This window comes from Cucumis sativus, chromosome 2, assembly GCF_000004075.3.
Source record: "Cucumis sativus cultivar 9930 chromosome 2, Cucumber_9930_V3, whole genome shotgun sequence".
NCBI lineage: Eukaryota > Viridiplantae > Streptophyta > Magnoliopsida > Cucurbitales > Cucurbitaceae > Cucumis > Cucumis sativus.
Genome location: NC_026656.2, coordinates 23,882,350 through 23,902,276, shown reverse-complemented (window position 1 = coordinate 23,902,276; position 19,927 = coordinate 23,882,350). Strand labels below are relative to the sequence as shown.

The 19,927-nt window shown below is 32.2% G+C and overlaps 1 protein-coding gene across 1 annotated transcript; it reads left to right on the top strand.

The window, feature by feature from the left end:
* Positions 1–8,514: 8,514 nt before the first annotated feature.
* LOC101203191 (F-box protein SKIP2) lies at positions 8,515–10,593 on the top strand. Its single transcript, XM_004151867.3, has one exon. The coding sequence runs from the start codon at positions 8,857–8,859 to the stop codon at positions 10,441–10,443; it is 1,587 nt and encodes a 528-aa protein (XP_004151915.1). The 5' UTR covers positions 8,515–8,856; the 3' UTR covers positions 10,444–10,593.
* The last annotated feature ends 9,334 nt before the right edge of the window (positions 10,594–19,927 follow it).

Sequence of the window (19,927 nt, the reverse complement as noted above, 5' to 3'; positions counted from 1 at the left end):
TATATACTTGTGACAGCAAAGAATATTTGTTTTATACATGTATTGGTCAAGATTTTGAATGTCACATGAACTCATACCAAGTTGGGAATATGAATAAATAAATAACATATTGGATTATTTTTCTTTAAAATAATAGTTCATCTACTAAAGAATATATTGAGAAGATCGTCAACTTTTATCATTCAAATGATATGAAAGGTAGTATACTTTATATCAAATGATATTTTGTGATATGCAGGGAATAAGTATAGATTTATTAGCTCTATTAAACAACTTTCATTTTCATCCAATTGGTGGTTGGATGGATTTTTGTCGCATTCGTTATGATCAAATGATTATACCAAATCTATTACAAGCACTAATCTTTATTAGTAAGATCGAGTTGAACACATCAAACCATGTTTGTTTCTTGATTAAAAGAATCATAGTCGAAGAAACCAAGAATGGGGTTTGTAAGGAATTGTCGTGGAAGGAAGTAAATTGCATAAAACAAAGATATAAAATAAAAGTTTTGAATCAATCATAAATAGATCTAGCTTCCGTTATATAGATCTTTTCCTATTCCAAGAATTTGATCATGAGAGCAATTGAGTAATTGCTACTCTCGATAAATTTAATTAAAAAAAGCTAAATTAAAGAATATATGTATGTATGCATGTTTCCTTTAGCATTTTATTTTGCAACATACTGTGGTGTAATTTGAATATATCCGCATTACATCGTAGTTACCAAGTAGTAGTTTGATTTTTTAAAGTTATTTTTTTCTTTTCACTGTTCTAAACATTCCGACGACAAAATCTAGAAATATCTAGAAGTCTGTCACTTTTAGATTTTTGAGGGGAGGAAGTCCATTCTTTCAGAGTTCGAAATCGATCCGAACACTTTTTATAAATTTTTCTTATTTAGTTAATTTGTTATGTTGCAATTTTTATATGTTGCTTATTATATTATATTGGTCATTAACTCTCTTATTTGATTTCTAACTAAAATTTATTAAAGTTTTTAATTTTTTTAAATAATTTTAATCTTCTTTTAAAGTAAATTTGTAAATATTTCATAAAACTCAATTTAGAAAATTTTTCTTTAAATCATGGTTGGTTTGTTTTTCAAATGTACAAAATCAAATCTATAATTTAGTAAGTTTCATATTCAATCATTTTACTAATTTATACGGTTGTTCTTAAATAGCATTTTACCATGAAAACTAACAATATATGAAAATTTACTATTTTGAGATTATTAAGGCCAGAGGTGAATATATACGTGAGTTCGAGATTTGATCTCAAGAAAAAATGATTTAATCAATGTTTAAAAAATTTATGAAATAATACATTTTCAAAAAATTTATTTTTTAAAATGAACTTTATTTAAATAATGATTTTAATTCAAGATATAAGACTTGGTGGTTGTTTTTCAAACTGGTATTGAGGTGCTAACGCCTTCCTCATACACCAATGACTCCCAAAATCAACTTTAGTTTTTCCTCGACCATTTCTTTTATTGATTTTATTTTAAAATTATTTACTTTATTTCTACGTCGAGTCAAACCGTAAAAAAGATTGGTGGTGGTTCATTTTTGTTTTATTTTAAAATCAACTTTTTTTTGGATGTCGATTTCTCTACGTCGTCTCAAACACGTGCAGACTTTACTGTCATTTTGTAAACATCTACTGATAAAATAAAATTTATAATTCACCAAAACTAAATGCTACTACTACTAAAATGTACAAGTAATGCAAGTGGAGGGTCGATCTACAAGGATGCATAAAAGGTGAGTTCAATTATGCTTGTCCTTAATTAATTAAAGTGTGGTCGATATGGGTGTTTGGTATGGAAAGTAAGGGAGATGAAGCATAAAAGTAAAATGCAACGAATTTATACGATAAATATCCCTAATTAGGAATGTTCTAGCTTATATATGGATAAGTGGAACTTGAAGTGTTTAATTTCAAGTGATTAATACTTGTATATGTGTAGCTCAATTGATCACAACTCTGACCAATTGTCCTAACAGCTCAATAGCCAAACATGCTATATTGAATCCACACCTAACATGTTCATCTAACCGCGTCAAGACCTAAGGATTATTAGAGCGTCGTAGCGCTTGACACCTTGTCGAAGCAGAGCGTTGAGCGTGTAAATTGGAAATGTAGGAGTACTGCAACGTCGCAGTGAAAGCATCATGGAGCTCCAGTCAGGCGCTGGACGAGTGTTGTGGTGCTACCTCCAAAATTCTAAAGGGGTGTTTGGGGGAAGGATTGGGTTATATAATCCAACCCGCATTTGGAAAAAGGGTTATCATAACCCTAGTTTTACCATTGATCCTTTTTCAACCCTTCCTCATTTATAATTAACGTCCCATAAAAGTTTAAATAATATTTAATTCAATTTTTCTTCTCATTTATAATTTCTATACTTATAAGTTTTGTTAATTTTAATCTTCTTTACTTTTAAAAACACAGTTTGTTTTTAAGTTATGAATTTAGTACAACTACATTATTAAGTAAGATTTTCATTTCTTTCTTTACTCTTGAATTAAGGTAATTTATTGTGATTACACAATTAAAATTTTAATTTAATTACTTTCAATCAACTCTATGTTAGAATTTATATCAATATATTTGTGAAATTAAAATTTTAATATCATCACAACCTCATTGTATTTTGTTAATTAACTTAAATATCTGAGGGATGTTAATTCAATAAAAAAAAATGATTCAATTTTAACAAACTACCATAAATTGATTACAAAAATTAGCAAACTATAAGGACTATTTGATTAAATTAAAAATTAGTGGGGTTGTAATTTCAACAAACCTATTATTTAAAAGTGGTTTTTCTATATTTAATTCTCACTTTCATAATGTTATTTTGGTTATTAAATTAAGTTCGGTTAAATTAACATAACAAATATTTTATTACATAGTAGGCTCGTGAATTTTTTATCCAATAATTGTTGTAGAAGAACTAAAATAAATATTTTGAAAGTATATAAATCATTGTTAAAAGGAATAAAAATTAAAGTTAATATTTTAAAAGTAGATGAAAATGAACGGAAGAGAAACCTAAAACTAGATTTATTGTAATTTTCCTCTAGAAAACAAAACTAGAATTGATAAAAATCTTGATTGTTATTTTCTGTTTTCCGTACTTCGTATTTTCAATTGTTATTTGCACTTATTTACATGTTTACAGGTTGCATGTCACATTACATTCACAAAAACCACTTTATTGAAATGTAATGTATACTTAAAAAAATGTTGAAAATGAACACCGTAGTTAAATAAATTAAGACAAATTATTGAATCTATTTTTAAAATAATGTAAAATTTGAAACATATATTTTCAATAACATGTTTTGTTAATATATGGGATTTTTTTTTAAAAATTGAAAATTGGAAAAAAAATATATGTATAATTTTGATTAAGAAAGAATTAAATTAAATTAGAAAAATGAATTTAATAAGAAAAATTGAAGATTGTGATATTTATATATATATAAAGAAAAAAAATAAAAAAATAAATTAATTTAATAAAGAAAGATATTTTTAGAATTTGAATGTTTAATATATATATATATTATATTATATGTGGGTATGTATATATAAGTAATGAAAAAAGTGAAATGTGTGGGACCCACATATATAAATAATGAGAAAATAAAAAAATGTGGGACTCAGTGTAGTATAAATATAAAAATATGGAAAAAATAGAATATGTGGGGTCCATTGCATGGAAGTCGTGTACGGGCACCTCAAATCACCTATTTTTAAAAATAGTTTTGCACCCACCCTATTTTTTATATATGTTTCAAATTTTACATTATTTTTAAAAAAGATCCCAAATTATTTTACGAAACCTAGGATGATTTGGTAAATTAAATATACAAAATTTGTGTTTTGAATTTAGAATATGAATTAAAAAAAATTATTGACACGTAACAACTACTTAAAACAAGTTGAAAATGAACATCATATTGAAATAAAATAAGACAAATTGTTTTACGAAAATTAGGATGAATTGGTAAATTAAGTATACAAAATTTGTATATTGGATTTATAATATGAATTTTGAAAAATAAAAAATAAATAAATTTCATAACACTACTTACATAATTCTCATTCCAAACACATCTTATCATACCAGTTCCTCCATAACCCTTCTCCTACACACATCCTATCATAATCCTTACCCCCAAGTATAAACTGTCAAGTATAATTTTACTTGACGCTTAAAAACGGTCAAGTAAAACCCTCTTATTCTTGACATTGGATTACTTGATGCATTGAAAAACGTCAAGTAAACAGATACTTTACAGTTTTTAAGCGTAAAGTAATGCCAATTTTATAGTAGTACCTTCTCCCAAACGATTCCTAGTTAAGGCTTAATCCTTGTTGTGTTGTTTGCTTACTAACTCTTCTATTTTAATATTGAAAGTATCCTAAACCGCTTGGAGGTGTCAATTATTTGTTTACTTGTCAAGACACTAAGATAAAGCATTAAATACCTAGAACTAACATGATTTTACCGAGAAATATAGCTCTCTTGATAAGGAGCTATCCATGACCTTAAACATAAGACACATCATACGACTTAGAGAAGATTCATTTATTTATAGAGATATATGATTGGCTACTTAGTCTCCTAAAAGAACTTCTGTAACAAGCTAAAATAGAAGTTGTTCATTATTCATATCATGTGATGCGATTGAGATTCAGTCACTTAGCTTAGCTTAAGGTAATTAAATTGTCTATGTGTGAGACCTGAGCTTGAATTGGAAGGGTGACTTTGGAAGTAAGAAATGTGATTGAAGGATTTTGAAGGTGTGCTTGAGAAGAAAGTGTTTTTGAAGAAGGCATTCTGAGTAGTGGTTGGCGCTGGAACAAGGCGACGCGAGATGATGGAGATTGCGAGCAAGATAAAGTAGGCATTTTCAGGGTCAACGCATAATGAAGTGAGTTAGGAAAATTGTGAAAAATTTCTTAATTGTTCTCAATTAATGGGCCACATACAAGGGTTAAAAGGTAAGCATGGTCTAGAAAGTTCAATAAGCTTACATATGTAATCCTTCCAGCAGGAGTGGACAAGCTTAAAGGAAAATTAAGAATGTCTTATGATTTTGGAGTAGTATAAGTAGGGGTGAAATCACAGTAGAAAGGAATGTTATGCTAAAATTCTTAGAGTTACTCTGCTAAAAAGAATAAACACAAGGCGAGAAGAAAGTTTTTGGGTGATTATGCATTCTGAAGAAGGAAAATTAGTTGCGAGTGATTTTTCTAAAGTTGAATTGCTTTTAGAAAAGCTTTTCCTTCTAAAGTTTCATGTTATATTGTAACGTTGTATTTCACATTAATGTTAATCAAAAGTAAATTTTACAAAGAAAGCTTGTGTGTTTTATGTTTCAAGCTAAAACTTTATGTTTGATGATTGTATGCTATGTTTAGGAGTAAATCATTAGTTTTATTTCTATTAATGAGCTACATACTATGCGCACATAATGAGTAAAGATAATCATATAGAAAAGGATTGCAGGGCGAAATGATCTATCAAGTAAAAGTGACCAATACTTCTAAGTTTCCTTTCCCCTTAGTTAGCCTGGTGTTTAAGTCCAAAGTGAAAAAAAGTAAGGCCAAGGTACTACACAGGTTAAGCCGAGCAAGCCATTGGGTTCTAAGTGGAGTCTATCAAGCTTCACAAGGTGTCCTAAGCATTATTTTTATAGTTCATGTACTTAATGAAGTGTGTAACATGTATATTTTGGAACAATTACTTTTAAGTAATAAAAGAGTTGGTTGATATCATGTGTTGTGTATGTTTTTTATTGTCTAATAATTAAGTATTAAGTTGGGTTAGATTTGAGTTGGAGCTAAGCGATCAAGCTAAAGTTCAAGGACTTAAGTTGAGAGCGTTCTGACATTTCATTTGAAGTGTCGGAGCTGCTCAAAGTTGAGTTCACGTGCTGCATCACGAGGTTAAGAACGCGTTGCAGAGCTGGATGTGACACTATGGATCAAAACTTTACATCTAATCCCAATTTTCACATATATATTTACCTTTATTCTTAGAAATCAACTAATAAAAATTCATCCATTTCTACCCAGTATACTTGGTTTGCATTGAAAGTGTTGTGCTAATTAAAAAGAATTGAGTTGTTTATTAGTCCGTTGGATCATAGAGTATTTGGAATACACCCTAGAGTACAATTTGTGACAACATATACTTGCAATAATAGACCTGATCAATTTAACATCACATCACTTATAGTCATCACCTATTTTTAATATCCACGTAAACATGATACTTACTCCAAGAGATAACAGATTATACTTTCAAATTTTTTGACCAATATTTTATGTTATGGTTATATATAATTTTGTTGGTCATGAACAATATAAACTTACTTAGATTTATAGTTAGGCCTAAAGTCTCTGCTCATACATCTCTTGGAACTCTTTAATCACTTACCACATAGACTCCTTCGCTCAAAAGACCAAAAGACTATCATCTGAAAAAAAAATAGCAGGAGGAACTATGAAAGTTGACTTACAAACCTGAAAAAACGTTTAGAAGAAATCTAAAAGGCTTTTTATGAGCAAATAAGGAATAAATAGGGCAAAAGAGGATCCCCTATTGCAGACGTGGAAATGGACGAAATTGTTGTTCACCAATCCAATTTAAGAGAACGTATGAGAAGATTGTCTCAACGCACTGCACGATCAGTTGAATCCAACACTAGCAACAACCCATCTTCATCTTTTCTGTTATCACATACTCAACAGAGCTCCCTTCCACCTTATCATAAGTCTTGTTCATATCTAGCTAATTTCAAGCCAAAGCACCGCATTTTTTTCTGCTTGCTTATTGGTATGGAGAGATTATTCAATCCATAACACCCTTCGGTCAGTTGGCCAAAGCGTTAGCAAAAAATAATAGGACAAAAATTCCCTATTGATGTTTGATAGTTTCCTTTGGGGATTAAGAACAATTGTAGTATAATTAAGATCCCCAACTCCACTATCCATATTCAGAATATTTTAGTACAACTCAACCCGATCAAGTCCCGCCACACCCCAACATTTAAGTAGGGTTCATTCAGTTTTTTTACAGTACATTGAGTTTTATCAAGAGACTATTTAAGTCTTGCCTTTAGTTATTTAAAGAAGTTTTTTTGATAATTTAAATTTTATGGTTTTTCTATCAATCCTTTAGTAGATGATAAAGTCTCATCACCACATATATTTTTTATAATTTTTGATTTAGGTTGCATGTCAAAAATATTAAAATAAGTTTGATCACTTTGTTTTTTAAGTTTTGATGAGCTTTGAGTGAAGAACTAGTTCTTCTTATCTCTTGATCTGGATCAATGAGGTTTCCAAAGTATTTTAGAGCTATTTGAACACTGAATTACTCTTCCATGTCCACCAAATTGCCATTTCCATCTTCATCTTGTAATTAGCAAGCAGTCTTAATGAGTCTCTGTGTTGGGTCGGACGAAGATGGGATCATTTTGTATTTTTGTCTTCCCATAATTTAATTTATACAGTCTTTCCTACAATTTTTATTTCCATTACATCTCATCCTCCTCAAAGTGTTTCTCAACAATCTCTCTTTCAGCTGCAATCATTATGGATCACAAGTTAAGGCAGCTTTCTTTGTGTTGATTTGTTTGGATTTCCTTCTCTGAGTTGATTCTAATTTTTAATAATCTTTTCAAATTCCTCAAAGCATAACCAATTTTCCTCAAAACTAAATCCACTTTTTAGTTACAGTTTTTATAACTTTTAGTGCTGCACATAAGCACATAAAAACATAGATATATATTACATTAGGGGAATGTATCCCGAAAAAAAAAGTCATATAACATGTTGGCTCAAGGTTAACTAGACAATGCCTCTAAAAGATACTCTATTACTACTATTGCATTCATGTAATTAAATTAGTACGTTTTTTATAATATTTGAGTTCTAGCTAATTATGAAAGTTTAGATTAAAAAAAATATACTCAAAGTGAAGTGTTACCGGAAAGGATGATTGTCAACACTTTTGTACTATTTTCAGAATTTATTAGAACATGAAATACCGAACATAGGCTATCTCTTCCCTATATAGGGAGGGATTCAATAAACAAATGCAATAGTAAAGTGTTAGAACATTTACCTTTTCCAATGCTTTCCTCCGTTGGTATCAATATTGGTTCTCTCTCCCTACATAACCGTTATTCCAACACTCCTCTACCACTTATCTTTGATATTATTTTAAGAAATTTATCATTTTAAAGTTCCAAAAGTCTTTGTAGTGTATGATGTGAACTATTTATTCATTAAAAAAAACACCAATAATACATGTAGATTTGAAAACAAGAATGAGAATAGAGTACGTGGAAGCTTAATATAAAATAGCAACATAATTCAATGGTTTGTGTTGTAGACACATAACATATATGAGAAAATGGAAGACAAATCAATTCTTGGGAAGATTCACAAAGTTATTATTTTTATTTCATATGTTAATGGTCCAAGTAAGCAATGGCGTCTTTGCAAGACCAAGTCCTTGGTTCTTACTTCTTACTTTACTCCCTTTTCTTTTCTTCCTTTTTTTAAATTGGTCTGGTCATCATCCTCACTTCCATTGTTTTTGTTTGTGACTTTTGCACCTCGCCGCTGAATCGAAGGCGAGATGACACGCATTCCCTTTTGACGGGGCGTCGGCACCGCGAATTCTCTCTCAATCTAACCCCTCTTTCCCCTTTATATTTTTCCCTTTCCCACATAACCAAAAACTCGACTTTCCCTTTTTATCTTCTCCAATTCTGTGGTAGTTTTCTCGTTTTTCAGGGTTTACCAACCCTTCTCTCTGATGGGTCAGTTTTATTCTTCTGCTGGAACCTCTCCGGACCTCAATTGCCTCCAACAATGGCCGCCGGGTTCTCAAATTGGTGGTTTCTCTTCCCCTTTGGCTCTTCCTTCGACGGAGCAAAACGATGAGGGTTTGTTGGATTTTGTGGACTTTACTTTTTCTCTTCCTGATGAATGTTTGGCCTCCATTTTCCGATTCCTCAACTCCGGTGACCGGAAAAGTTGTTCGTTGGTTTGTAAGCGGTGGTTTCAAGTGGAGGGTCAGAGCCGTCACCGTTTGTCTCTCAATGCTCAGGATGAGATTCTCCCATTTCTTCCATCTCTCTTTACTCGATTCGACTCCGTGAAGAAGCTTTCTCTTCGATGCAACCGGAAAATCTCTCGAATCAACGACGATGCTTTGATTCTCGTCTCAATCCGTTGCCGGAATCTGACCCGGATCAAGCTCTCCGGCAGATTTCAACTCACGGATTTGGGTATTGCCGCTTTTGCTTCCAATTGCAAAACCTTGAAGAAATTCTCTTGTAGTACATGTGCGTTGGGGGGGAATTCCATAAATGCTCTCCTCAAGCACTGCAGCACTTTGGAGGAATTGTCCTTGAAGGGTCTCCGTGGCGTCATCGCCGGTACCGAGCCAATCGTGCCCGGCGCAGCAGCGACGTCTCTGAAATCCATTCTGCTGAAGGATCTTGTTGATGGGTTGAGCTTAATTCCTCTGATCATGGGTTCTAAAAATCTGAAAGCTCTGAAGATCATTCGCTGCCAAGGGAATTGGGATGACCTCTTCCAATTGTTTGGCCATGGAAATGCTATGGCTAGTTTGATAGAAGTTCACATTGAGAGGATCCAGGTGAGTGACTGTGGAGTTTCAGCCATTTCTAACTGTTTAGATTTAGAGATATTGCATCTTATCAAAGTATGGGATTGTTCAAATTTTGGCCTTGCTCGTATTGCCGAATATTGTAAAAAGATCAGGAAACTTCATATTGATGGGTGGAGAATTAATAGAATAGGAGATGAAGGGCTGATGGCCATAGCTAAACAATGCGTAGATTTACAAGAGCTTGTTCTAATTGGGGTAAACCCAACTTGTTTATCTCTATCATTGTTGGCTTCAAACTGTGTGAATTTGGAGAGATTGGCTTTGTGTGGGAGTAGAGTTGGGGATGAAGAGATTGCCTGCATTGCAGCAAAATGCAAGTCGTTGAAGAAACTTTGCATCAAAGGATGTCCAATTTCAAATATTGGAATTGAATCACTGGCTTGGGGATGTCCCAATTTAGCTAAGATTAAGGTGAAGAAATGCAAAGGGGTGACTGGTGAGATCAAGGAGTGGCTTGTGGAGAAGAGGACATCATTGAGTGTTAATTGGGATGTTGAGGAGATTGATCACTTGGATGCGAGTAGTAGCGATGCGGGGAGTGCTGGGGAAGTTGCTGTCCTGGAGCCGAGGCTGATGGAGACAGGGGTTGGAGCTCCAGTCGCCGGGGATGGTCGATTGACGATTTTGAAGACAACGTTGGGACTGCTGGCTGGAAGAAGTTTGATGGCGTGCACATTTGGGAGGTGGTCAAGTAGAAGTATATGACATGATGTTTATAAGAATTGGAATGTTGTATGATTTTTGTGACTGAAGATTTATTTGTGGAGAGAATACATGTGTTTTGGATTTGTATTTTACATATATATATATATATATCACACCAAAGAATATAAGCTCAATTAGTTAATAGTTAAATTCCTCTTTATAAAACTCTGAACTAATCAGGTAATGGAATTGTTTTCCCAGCATTCTTATTCAAATGGTTTATCAACTTAGGTACATCATATCAAACATATTAGGTAAACTAATATTGGTATATATCGCTGCTAATTAGCAGTCATAAATAATTATGCTTATTAGTAATGTCAATTAAGGGTCGAGCTAAACCGATTAATTGAGCTGAACCGGTTCAAACCGACTGGTTTGGTTTGATGTTTGTAAAAATATTATTTATTTTATTTTTGGTTTAGTTTAGAAGTTTATGGTTTGGACTACAATTTCCCTCAAAGAACTAGCACTTTAATTAGATTAAGTTTTAAAGAAATTAGTATGGGATGATACGAGGGCGAATAATTGATGTATAACTGTAAATATAACAAATATAGCCTATCAAATAATATAATTTCAAATCTTTATTTAAAAATTTTGCTATGTCGAACAAATACATTGAAAAACAAATAAAGTGATCAAATACCAAGGAAGGTCGTGATTATTATAATCTTGAATACTACTCGTCCTAAACACCACTAAATCTCACAGTCTAATCTCTCCCTTTCAATGAGTCACATATTCTCTCTCACCGACGGAATTATATGGATTTATATAGGGGCCAACAGACACATGTCCCCTCTCACATTTGAATTTTGTATTAATTTTAAAGTTTCATATTATAATATATATTAAATAATGCTTTATTTTAAACATATTAAGTTGGAGCATAGTAACTGTGCCCCTACTCTCACAACTATAAGATTGTGTGGCTTTAAGTCTTAAAAATTAAACCCAACTGACTAGAACTAAAATCAATGAAAGTGGGGACAATTTTAATTTTCTCGATTCAAAATACTACATAAAATTGACATTTTATTGAAATATAGAGGGCAGTTGAAAATTTAGTAATTGTATTCAAAATAATTAAGTATATTACAACCTTTTAAAAAATTTACAAATATAGCAAAATTTGTCAAATTTTTTTATCAATGATAGAAGTGTATCATCGATAGGTCATATTGTAAACATTTATCTACCACTGATAGATCATACGAGTATATCAACAATACAAGTCTATCAAAGATAGTTTTGCTATATTTGTAAATTTCTTTTAAAAATATTACTATATTATTAATTATTATTATTCAAATATTCAAATAGTGATCTATTACTGTTACCCAAATATATATTTTGAGTTAAGAGTATTTGGATTTGACCCAAATAAAAGCCCAATTTCTAGAAGTATTAATTATTAATCCAGAAAAATAAAAAAAGAGGAGAAAAGTGTAATCATTCAGGGTGTCAAATGTATGTAGCATTTGCATTAAGTAGTGATACATTTGGTAAACAAATCAATTTTTCATTTGTATGATAGGTTGATTTAAAGCCTAAACCAAACTATCAAAACAAAACTAATAAGAGGAACACAACTCCATGTTAGAAAAAAAAAATTAACAAGAACTTCCATCATAATGCAGTTAAAAATACACAAGTATCATTGCAAAACAAAACTAATACACATCAATACGGCTCATTGATCGAACAAAGAAAATGTAGAAAATCAGAAAAAGAAAATACAAACAGAATGTTGGAGAGGACATTTGTATTAATCCAAATAAACTGAGTTTTATTTTTTGGAACAATATCTCCACTTATGAACAAAATCATCTCTTTCAAGTGGGTTATTTCTCAAATAGATACCATCATCTTTAGCTATCCAAATACAATTAGTATTGTAACATCTATAATACAACCAAATCGATTTTTTCTCAACCCAAAATGCTTCGAAGGATACGGAGTACTCTGAATTTGGCTTGTGCAAGTAACACCAAAACAACGATGTACCCCAAAAGTTTACCTTAAAACTCCAATTGAATTCCTTTCCAACGCTAAGATTTATTTTCCCTAAATCATCATCTTTGGATTGACAATGAACAAACAAGTTTTGGTTTTTGGTTAGGCCATTGACAATATGGATGTGCCATCTCTCCAGCCCGAGACCCTTGGTTGGCTGAACTATAGCCAATGACAACACAAGCAAGAAACAAAATACCAAAAAGAGCTTTTCCATAGATCTCATAGTCTCGATTTACTTGAGATACACTTTGGTTTAGGGTTATATAAACAGGGATGTAAAGTGCAATGAATATAAATGCTGTCCGTTTATGTAAAACTTTGGTCAGTTATAAATTAATATAATTAGTTACTCAATTAAGGCTTTAATTACTATTTAATTCCTTATATAATTAGAGCCTTAATTGAGTTTTTAGTCTTGAAACCATTCATTTATAACAACTACATTTAATTAGGGATATAACATCACAATACAAGCTATATTTAAAAATGTTTGACTTATTTTTTTGTAATGAAACAATAAATGTAAATAAGTAATATGATAGTGTAGATGTTCATGACTATGTATTTTATTATTATAGATGTAGATACTTAGAGTCTAAATAAAATAATCACGTACTCATAGTTACCACGTAATCTCACGTCCTACTCAAATTTGTCTATAAAAAGTAGTTTTTTTTTTGTGGATTTGTAAAAGAACCCGATACATGGAAGAAAGTGAAGAAATTTGATTTTTTAATTCTCTTTATTTTTATTCTTTTCTTATTTATTTATTTATTATATTTTATTATTTTAATATTATATTTTCTCGATTTTGTATTCCGATTGTGGCTCGTTTTTACATTTAAATTTATCATCCATATATACTTTTTATGTTGTTGTAAGACTATATCATAGTCACAAGTATATATCCAAAACAACTGGAGTAGGGAGAAGTAAGATAGGAAGACTAAAGCATTTTGACATGATGAATGAACATGAGAGAAAAGGATAAGCTAGAACACTACCTTATGGTTTTACCTCCTTGATAAAAAGGAAAAAAGAGACTTTAGTGATATCATTCACCATGTATAGTTCAACATCGTCTTGATCATCTCAATCTAATAAAAATATTGCACCAAAAGATTCGAATCAAGAATTTGGACAATAATGTCTTCATTCTTATGCAAATCTTCATCGATTAAAGGGTTTATTGAATTCGCCTGAGAACAATTATTTAGTAATACAAATCATTATTTTGGATAAGTGTATTTTGCCTATTGAGAATTTGACAACCCTCGCTATATACAACAATAGCCAATTATAATAGTCGATCCATACAATGAAAATAAATATTAAAACTTTACATTAAAACGTAAAGATCAATTTTGTTATTTAACATATATATCAATATCGAAACTCCTTGATGTGGTACATACAATCAATCAGAAAATAAAGAATAAAAAACTGAATTATGAACGAAGAATAACAATATGTAACTTTTATTTTTTAATAGCTTGTGTTTGTATCTTTGTTGCATACGGAATCTCATGAGAAGGATGCTTGCAATTCTAGCAAGAGGGTAGAGAAACTTGACAATTAAAGAGGATCGTTTTGGTGGCAGGAGCTCTCAAATAAGGTTGGATCATTGGATTGTATTTGTATTGACAGTAACATATTCTGTGCTTCCTCAGGTCGTTGCAACAAGCAGCAGAAGGTTTTCTTGGATTTCCATAGATAAAGCTTTCTTCATTTTGATGGGTTTTAAGACGACACTAATATGTGTGTACAAGGAAAAGAAGATGTAAATGAATTGTATTGTGTAAACAAATAAACAAGTATTTTATAGAATATTAGGGTGAAGTTGATATTGTTAAGGAAATGATGTTTGGTTATTTATATTCTATTTCTAGAGAGAACGCCCAGTTAAAAGTTCTCATCTAATTTGTTCAAAACAACCTACCTAATGATAGCCCATTCCTCATTTGGTTTCTGAAATGTAGCTTCTACAACATCATTTGAATAAGTTACAATGTCTTAGCTTATTTTAATCCTCTAAACATTTTAAAAACAAGGGATGACTTAGATATGTAGCATGTCAACTTTTAATTAACAACATTAAGGATATTTTTGTTTTGATTGAGAAAATTTAGCTTCTATTCTTATGCCATGATTTTTCTTTTCTATCTAAATATCTGCCAATATATATGTAAACAATTTTCGAAATCAAGTTGAAGAGTAGAAGTTCATTTATATTCTCATATGTGTACTGTACAATGTTACAACCATTTCTCATATATGCAACCATGAAAGAAAGTTGGGTGCACTAAATGATGAAACAACTTTTGGCAAAAACTAATATATAGAAGGAAAGGGAATTAATTGTTTATAGTAAGCAAACATGGTGATTCACATCCAACTAATGACATTATTTAAGAGATTTCTCTTAAAAAGTAGTGCATTATATAATACTTTACTTTGCGTTGAGCGAGTAAATTAGTGAAATGATTAAAATTAGCTACTAAAGGTGCGTTTTGTTTTGGAAAATGGAAAATGATTAGTGTGGTTTAGTAGTTGTTGATCATCAAGTGTGATTGATTTAAACCGTCTCTAGTGGGGGATCAAACGTGTCTCTAGTTTATTCAGGTTTATATAATTCTTAGGTCCTGGCGAACAAACATTAGATAATGAAACCTTGAAAGTAGTTTTCGTGTAATTTATAGTTGAACTCTATCAAATGGGTAGAATGCTCAAGTGAGAAAAGTAGTTGGCCCGGAAAATTAAGAATTATATGGTTGGATGACCATTCTAAAAGACTCGGTTGGTCTTTTGTTCATAGCAGCAAAGGTTGGAAATGCGACCAAAGTTTCACATTAGTTAGATAAAAATGTAATTGTGAGAATGGGTAGAATAAATATGCCATTGTTTGATACAAAGTTTTATAGTCTAGAAATGACAATAATAAACTATTCTTATGCATCATTTATGTCCATGAACTATATCCATCCAAAATTATGAGTTATCTTCTTTGTCTTCTTTTCCATTTTAATACATTTTTTATTTTTTTTATTTTGAATGAGAATTTAAGTTTTAGAATAGTGTATAGCAAATAAGGCAAAATTCTCATTCTTCAAAAGTCTATATTTAAGTTTGTTATTATTCTCGAACTACCCTTGAAAGTATTTCTTGTCCCACTTTTTAAGCCCTAGTCATTCTTTTTCTTACATTTTCAGTAATTCATTCTTCTTCATCGGTAGATTTCAATTGGTTTTCAAAATCAGCAAGGGCACATCTTCATTTGTGAATTGTTTGTCATGTCGTTCGAGATTCATATGAAGATGGATTTGTGATTTTGATTTCGTCCTTCGTTATTATTGATTTTGTCCCTGTGGTTTTAATAATTTGATTTTTTTTGTATTTTTTTTAATGATTTGAATGATTTTTTAAGTTTTATTTATGGTTTTGTTTGTCTTTCTTTATTTTTTTTTGAAGGGGATGTATTGCTATTATTAGGCATCCATGAATTACTTTTCTTTCCTATTCTATAGCTTAGGACTATTTGTTTAACTAAAGCACATAGACAATAAAATTACAGCGCACTTTGGTAATCCAGTTCGGCAAATATTCCTTACATCTAGGGAGTTCGGCAAATATTCCTTACATCTAGGGAGCTTCTCTGCTCAGATAAGGAGTATTATTGAGATTCCCCGAAGGTGTGCATAATAAACTCAGGCTCCCTCTGAGGATGGGCATAATCTCTTCGAAGACTGATACATATCTAGGGAGTTCGGCAAATATTCCTTACATCTAGGGAGCTTCTCTGCTCAGATAAGGAGTATTATTGAGATTCCCCGAAGGTGTGCATAATAAACTCAGGCTCCCTCTGAGGATGGGCATAATCTCTTCGAAGACTGATACAAGCTCCCCCTGCTTTTATGAACCGATCCCTCAATTCAGTTGTCTTCTCATCAACATACTCCATTTATTTCATAATCATATCCATTTATTTCATAATCATATCCATTTATTTCATAATCATATCAAAACATACAACTATAGCGATTAGATCAACATCAGATATTCGTGACGTTCTTCACCTCTCCAATTGTCTTCGGACGATATATATATATATTCTTAGAATATATTATGTAGATATCTTTTCCATAATAAAAGGAAACAATCTTATCAAGATTCCTAAATAATAGGAACATTAGCTATTTTCATAAAAGAATTAAGAATTATACACTATTTGACAAAATATCCTAACAATATTAATTTTGATTTTAGAATATCAAAACGGTACATTAATTGCAATCAATATTGATATATATGAGGAATGTAACTTTATCAAAATCTGTTGGATGTTCCCATCTTGATAAAACATCGATTGTCTTATAATTCTAAAGTCCAGGCTAGTATACTTGAAATCAATTTTTGTTAAGTTTGTTAGCCATTTCTTAAACTATGTTTGTACCTCCAATTTATTTTATCAGAAACTTCGAGGACTTTTGATACAATATAATTGTAAATCTCTTTTCCAATAAGTAGTGTCTCCACATTTGAACTGCTACACAACTGCCATTAATTTTCTCTCATTGTATTGATTTAGCTTGAGCTTGGGGTGATAACTTTTAGCTAAAATAAGCAATGGGTCAGGCGTTTTGGAATAACACCACTCCTAACCCACTACTTGAAGTATTTGTCTGAATAATAAACGAAAGTGAAGAATTAGAAAGGGCTAAGTCTAGAACCAATACAATGGCCAATCTACCATGACTTGGATCTTTTCTCCATCCGCTTCAACACCTAGACTTGATATCCAGCAGCCCAAGTATTGTATTCTATGGTGCCTAACAATGCATTTCTTTTGATTGACATACAACTGGTGATCTGTTAATATGGCTAAGACCACTTTTAAATGTCTCTTACGTTCTGCAATGTCTGGATTGTACATCAAAATATCATAAGAAAAAAACACTAACACTAATCTCCTTAAGAATGGTCGAAATACATGGTTTATTAAGAATTGGAATGTGGCTAGGGTGTCGGTAATCTCAATCGACATGACCAAAATTCATAATGTTACTCATGCGTGTGAAACTCGAACTTCTCAATGTTGTCTTCTTCTCTCACTCTTATCTAATGGAACCTAGATCTTAAGTCCAGTTTGGAGAACATTGCACCCATGGAGTTTGTCAAGCAATTTCTTTAAAACGGGTATTGGAAACTTGTCGACTATGGTGCCTTGATTTAAGGTTACGGTAATTAATCAACGCAAAAACGTCATCCTCCATGCTTCTTTTTCACTAACAGCACTAGGCTAGAGTACGGATATAAACTCAGCCTAATAATTTTGGCCTATAACATCTTGGTGACCAATCTCTTAATCTCTAGCTTTTGATTGTACCCATATTTGTACGATCTTGATCAATTTTTGTCCCTCCATCGAAAGAATGTGATGGTCTACATATCTGTTTAGGGGCAACCTTTTTGGTGTGGAAAAAAAATTCATCATTGGTAAATCCTCTTCATTCCCTTTCTCTTCCACCTCATTGCCCATGGCAGTTGTCTCTTCAATCTCTAAATTCTGAAATTCAATTAGGAAACTCGATCTTTAGAGACCCATGTTTTTGTGATAGCTTTGAGTGAGCACTCCGCTTTACTTAAGGAGCGATCTCCTTGTAGGATGACTGGTTGTTCCCCTACCATGAACAACACAGTCATAGTCACCCAGTGCACCTTCATGAAGTCCGTCATACATAACCACTACATCTCCAATAATATTACATCTATCCTTCCGAGGTCGATAGCTAGAAAGTTTGCAATAATATTGTCAACTCCGGGGGCTTCACTTCCACGTGTTCGCACATGCCACGCTCCTTTCATGCCATTCCATTTTCAATGGTCACCTCAAAATTGATTCTCTTTGGTACCTCCAATTCTTATTCATTTACTAACCACTAGTGTATGAAGTTGTGCGTCGTCCCACTACTAATTAGCACAATCATTCCTCTTTCCTTTATTTCTCATTTTAGCTTTAAAATTCTTTTCGCAGTGAACCCCATGATTGTCCTTAGTGCAACTTCATCATCTTTTAATACCTCCAACGTGCTGAGTTCGACCATCTCCTATCTATCATCGTTTTCGCTCAACCCGTCTTCTTCCTACTTTTTTTCTTCGTTAATGATGAATATCATTAGTTCCTTATTCTCCTTCACTTTACAACGATGCCAGTAGAAGTACTTATCATTATATTGCATCTAAAGCAAAGACTCTTGTCCAGTCTTGCGCTAAATTCCACGTCGGATAGCCTTTTCACAGATGGACCTTGTTGGTGATATATAATTAAATTTGCCTTTAACTACTATCTTAAGCTTTTGAATGAATTGGTGGTTTAATATAGTATCAGAGCCAAGGAGGTCCTGTGTTCAAACCCTGCATTGTCGTTTCCTCCCCAATGTGAGGGAGACTGTTGGTGATATATAATTAAATTTGCCTTTAACCACATAATTTACCTTTAACCACTACCTGAAGCTTTTGGATGAATTGGTGGTTTAATAGACTTCATTTCACAGTTCCCTTTAATTGGAATGGATATCATACACATGATAAAGTCCATTTTGTGTGGGCCTCCTATTTTGGTATTAGGCCCTCCCTTTAAGAATCAAGCTTCTTTTTTCTTTCGACCCATGATAATCATACTCACTTTGAACCAATTTTAGGGACTAGGTTGCAGTCGTTCACCAACTAAGTCAACTCTTTTATACACGCCTCTAAAGTTTGAGGATGTCTACTCACCTCCTCCGCTCGTAACGATGATAATCCGATCACAAATGCATCCATCAAAACACTTTCAGCCATTTCCGACAAGAGGCAGAGTAGTTCAAGAATTTCTTCACGTAATAGTTATTGGACCTGTATTATGTTTTTCCAATGAGTCTTGCTCGAAGTGTTTGAACATCCACTCTTTCAAGTCCACCCACGTTGCAACCTTTTTCTGGTTGTTACTCAACGTGAACCAATTCACTTCATCCTGACCAAAACTCACCATGACAACCTTTTCAATTTTTCAGTCAGCCAAGTCATTGATTTAAAAAAAAAATGCTTCGCGTGTAGACCCATGATTCTTGATTCTCCTAATAAAATTCAGCATCTCTAACTTTTTATACTTAATTCAGTCTGCAACTCCTGTCTTCCATTTTCGTTTTTGTGTCATCTGTCTTCCTTTTTAGTTTCAATATTGATCCCTCAGTGGTGCACTGTTTCTCTTTGCAATCATTTTCTTTGTTCTCTTTTACATCTTAAACTATACTCTCCATCACTTTCTTCATTTTCAACATCATTTCCTTCACGTTCATCGTCACTTCCTTCTCAGTTGCTTCCATTCCTTCCTTTCAAGTTTATTTTTGTGTCATTCATCTCATTTAGGTCACATGTGAGCTTTGCCCCTACCAATTGAGCTTCCTTTACGACCACGACAAACACC

What these genes read in the sequence shown, in the direction of transcription:
- LOC101203191 (XM_004151867.3), top strand. Translation starts at nt 8,857, where the DNA reads ATGGGTCAGTTTTATTCTTCTGCTGGAACCTCTCCGGACCTCAATTGC.